The sequence below is a fragment of the Piliocolobus tephrosceles genome, chromosome 8 (assembly GCF_002776525.5).
Source record: "Piliocolobus tephrosceles isolate RC106 chromosome 8, ASM277652v3, whole genome shotgun sequence".
Taxonomy (NCBI): Eukaryota; Metazoa; Chordata; class Mammalia; order Primates; family Cercopithecidae; genus Piliocolobus; species Piliocolobus tephrosceles.
In genome coordinates this window covers 5,132,653-5,136,859 of record NC_045441.1, presented here as the reverse complement: position 1 = coordinate 5,136,859, position 4,207 = coordinate 5,132,653, and the positions used below count along the sequence as shown (strand labels likewise).

At 43.5% G+C, this 4,207-nt stretch overlaps 1 protein-coding gene across 7 annotated transcripts in view; it reads right to left on the bottom strand.

Annotated features, from left to right (window-relative positions):
* The window catches only part of WIPI2 (WD repeat domain, phosphoinositide interacting 2), a 48,033-nt gene that overhangs the window by 37,573 nt on the left and 6,253 nt on the right, over nucleotides 1–4,207 (bottom strand). For all 7 annotated transcript variants that reach the window (XM_023197866.2, XM_023197867.2, XM_023197868.2 and 4 more), the window contains one exon: nucleotides 549–631. In XM_023197866.2, coding sequence (XP_023053634.1) covers nucleotides 549–631 — 83 coding nt within the window. The remainder of the gene's footprint in view (nucleotides 1–548; nucleotides 632–4,207) is intronic.

The window sequence follows — 4,207 nt, the reverse complement described above, 5'->3', positions numbered from 1 at the left end:
CACTTTGGGAGGCCGAGACGGGCGGATCACGAGGTCAGGAGATCGAGTCCTGGCTAACATGGTGAAACCCCGTCTCTACTAAAAAATACAAAAAACTAGCCGGGCGAGGTGGCGGGCGCCTGTAGTCCCAGCTACTCGGGAGGCTGAGGCGGGAGAATGGTGTAAACCCGAGAGGCAGAGCTTGCAGTAAGCCGAGATCTGGCCACTGCACTCCAGCCTGGGCGACAGAGCGAGACTCCGTCTCAAAAAAAAAAAAAAAAAGGTGGGGAAGAGAAGTTACAGACCAGTACATATGGTATGAGCTCATGTACTGAAGACCCTCATGAACAGAGCTCCCTTGGTATCTGCACTCCTATGTAGGCAAATGCACAGATCAGGGCAGACAGCCACAGGTTATCACCAGTTGCCACCTCTTGGAGAGATGAAGGTAGAAGCAGAGGACTGGTCAGAAGGTGTCTTGACTTCAACCACAGTGTCTGAATTTTAGACAGCATTCCAATTCAACTTTTTTTTTTTTTAAGAAGGGGAAAAATAAAGCAAACACTTACTGCATTCATAGATCTGTTCCAGCTTATCCACAGAAGAAAGGGAGAAAAATTTATAACCGGACTTACTACCAACAGCTAGGGACCTGCAAAAAAGCCAAATTCAGAAATAAGAGCTGATACATGCAGACAGTGACAACGTAGATAACTAGCTCCCACGTTCCCAGTGATTTCCCAGCAAGTTCCCCTCATGCTCACCACAAATCAGCACAGAGCAAATCACTTCATCCTGTTTGTATCAAGTGCTTGGTACAGGAAGATGCCACAAGGTCAATAAAATACAGACAATATTATTACTTAAATCCTATAAAACTTTTCTGAGGCTGGATGTGGTGGCTCACGCCTGTAATCCCAACACTTTGGGAGGCCGGGGCAGGAGGACTGCTTGAGCCCAGGAGTTCAAGATTAGCCTGGGCAAAATACTGAGACTCCATCTCTACAAAAATAACAATAAAAACAAAACAATTAGCTAGGCATGGTGGTGCCTTTGTAGTCCCAGGGAGCTACTCGGGAGGCTGAGGTGGGAGGACTGCTTGAGCCCAGGACTGGAGGTTGAGGCTGCAGCGAGCTAAGACCGATCCTGCTACTGCACTCCAGCCTGGGAGACGGAGCGAGATACTGTCTCAAGAAAAGAAACCAAGAAACTTTTTCTGGAGATCTAACATACAGCATAGTAACTGTAGTTGATAATACCGTATCTTGTACTTGAAATACGCTGAGACAGTAGATCTTAAGTGCGCTTATCACAAAAACGTAACTATTTGAGGTGATAGATATGTTAATTAACTTGACTGTGGTGATCACCTCAAAAGGCATGTGTATATAAACATCACACTGTATACCTTAAACAGATACAATTTTAATTATACTTCAATAAAGTGGAGGGAAAATTAAAATAAAAATACCAAAAAACAAACTCTATACAACTTTAAATATAAGTTTGGGATATCAGCACAAGTAATCAGCCTTACTGTTTCCCTCAAAACATACTGGGGTTTCCCAAGTGGTATGATATAGACACACAGTATACGTCAGGCTATGAGAGTTAAGCAAGTTGGTCAGGGGCGGTGGCTCACGCCTGTAATCCCAGCACTTTGGGAGGTGGAGGGGGCAGATTACTTGAGGTCAGGAATTCGAGACCAGCCTGGCCAACATGGCGAAACCCTGTCTCTACAAAAATCAGTCAGGCATGGTGGCAGGCACCTGTAAGCCCAGCTACTTGGGAGGCTGAGGCAGGAGAATTGCTTCAACCTGGGAGGAGGTGGCTGCAGTGATTAGAGATTGCGCTACTGCACTCCAGCCTGGGTGACAGGGCGAGACTCTATCAAAAAAAAAAAAAAAAAAAAAAAAAGTTAAGAAAGCCAATTTTCTAAAATTTTTTTTTTTTTTTTTTTTTTGAGATGGAGTCTCGCTCTGTCGCCCAGGCAGGAGTGCAGTGGTGCGATCTCAGCTCACTGCAAGCTCCACCTCCCGGGTTCACGCCATTCTCCTGCCTCAGCCTCCCGAGTAGCTGGGACTACAGGTACCCGCTACCACGCCTGACTAATTTTTTTTTTGTATTTTTAGTGGAGACGGAGTTTCACCATGTTAGCCAGGATGGTCTCGATCTCTTGACCTCGTGATCCGCCCACCTCGGCCTCCCAAAGTGCTGGGATTACAGGCGTGAGCCACCGCGCCTGGCCTAATTTTCTAAATTTTAAACAAAGGTATTTACAATCGAGGTGGACGCAGGCATCTCTCTGCGCTTCTGCAGGCCTTTAACTCCCATGACTCCATCCCGTACGCTGTGCCATGGCTGAGCCGTGGGCTGGAAACAAAACAGACTCAAAAGCTACCTTAGAGTCTGGAATCAAAGGCCCCATCGTTGGCTTACAAGGAAAAAGCAGAGGACTGGTTTGATGGCCTTGCGTTTATGATTCCATATTCTTCACCCAACACCATCGCTTCTGCAAGGAGGCTTAAGGAGCCCACAGCTCAGCAGCCCCTCCCAGCAGGGGCCTCGGGGACACCACAGAAGGGGTTGCCTCATCAAAAAAGTGCCTCTCCAGAAGCCAGCTGACCAAAGAAAGCAAAACAAGAAGCAAGTCCAGCAAGCAAAAGAAAGATGAGCAAATGAGCAGGAAGCACTGGGGTATGGAGGAATCAGATACCAAGATCACTTTCAACATCTGGGAGAACATGAAAATGAGTAGGTAAAACAGAAGGCTGAAATAGGGAAAGCGGACACTTCACACAGAGTATTTGTACCCCAAGACAGGATCAGGGCTATTTTAATGATCATGTCATTTATTACAAACTTGAGATTACCAACTACTCTTCCACATATATGTGGAAGAAATGTATTCCAAGAAGGGAGTTACTATAATCAGTATTAATCTGTAAAATCACATTGATTCATCTTAGAAGTATAAAAAGAACAGAAACAAAACTCTACCAGCTCATATAATTTTTCTTCCCAAAATTTTTTTGCTTCTTTACTATACTGAATTAGTTATATCAATTGTTATATCAATGAAATAATTAGGTATTATTACCTGTAAATATTTTGAAAATTAATAAAAGAACCCAGAAGAATACAGTAATATCCCCAGGCTAAATATAAAACAAAATCTCAGCAACCCAGAACTTTTGGGAAACTGATGTTCAGGAAAATATTTTCCAGATAACTAAGGGTTGCTATTTCAAGCATGACTCCCCCACTCCTAATTTCTGATTAAAAAACCAAATTGTTCTTAAATTGTATACTTTCCTGCGTCCTTAAAACAAAGAATGACCCTTAAAACAAGGGATGACAAGTTATTTTGAGTTGAGGGTTTGGTGTACCCCATATCAAACAGCCAGACTGTAGTGTTGAGTTTATTTATTTTATTTTATTTTTTATGTATTTGAGATGGAGTCTTGCTCTGTCACCCAGGCTGGAGTGCAGTGGTGCGATCTCAGCTCACTGAAACTTTTGCCTCCCAGGTTCAGTCAATTCTCCTGACTCAGTCTCCTAAGTAGCTGGGATTACAGGCACCTGCTACCATGCTCGACTGATTTTTGTATTTTTAGTAGAGATGGAGTTTCACCATGTTGGCCAGCTGGTCTTGAACTCCTGACCTCAGGTGATCCACCTGCCTTGGCCTCCCAAAGTGCTGGGATTATAGGAGTGAACCACCAGGCCTGGCCTGCAACATTGAGTTTATAAAAGTATTTTTCTCTCTCTCGTTTTGCCGACAGTTGTCATTTTTCCTCGTGACCATCCTACCATCATTAACAGCCCCTGTCCTTCCTAATTTCTTGGTGACTTGGAAACCAAATCACCAAGCTTATTAGCATTATGTATAAAATGAGCTTGCAGTTGGGGGGGGGGGGGCTTCTCCCATGGGCAAAATTAACGCCTTAGTCCCTGATCCTTGGGTTAGATATCCCAGTTCTCTGCTGTGCTCCCTACACACGTAATTTGTTAAAAGTGGACTCTGCCAATCCAGTTCAGATATTTGGAAGCTGATGTAGGATATTAAATACCTCAGCTAGAAGTTTAACCCCACGGTTTATAGAACTATGCATTCCAGTCAGTTAAGAAAGGGAAACAAAAATATTCCAAATATTTTTTGAGATGTATATATACCACAGTATGAGGACACTTTATTGTAAAGATAAGGTTTTTTTTTTTTTTTTTT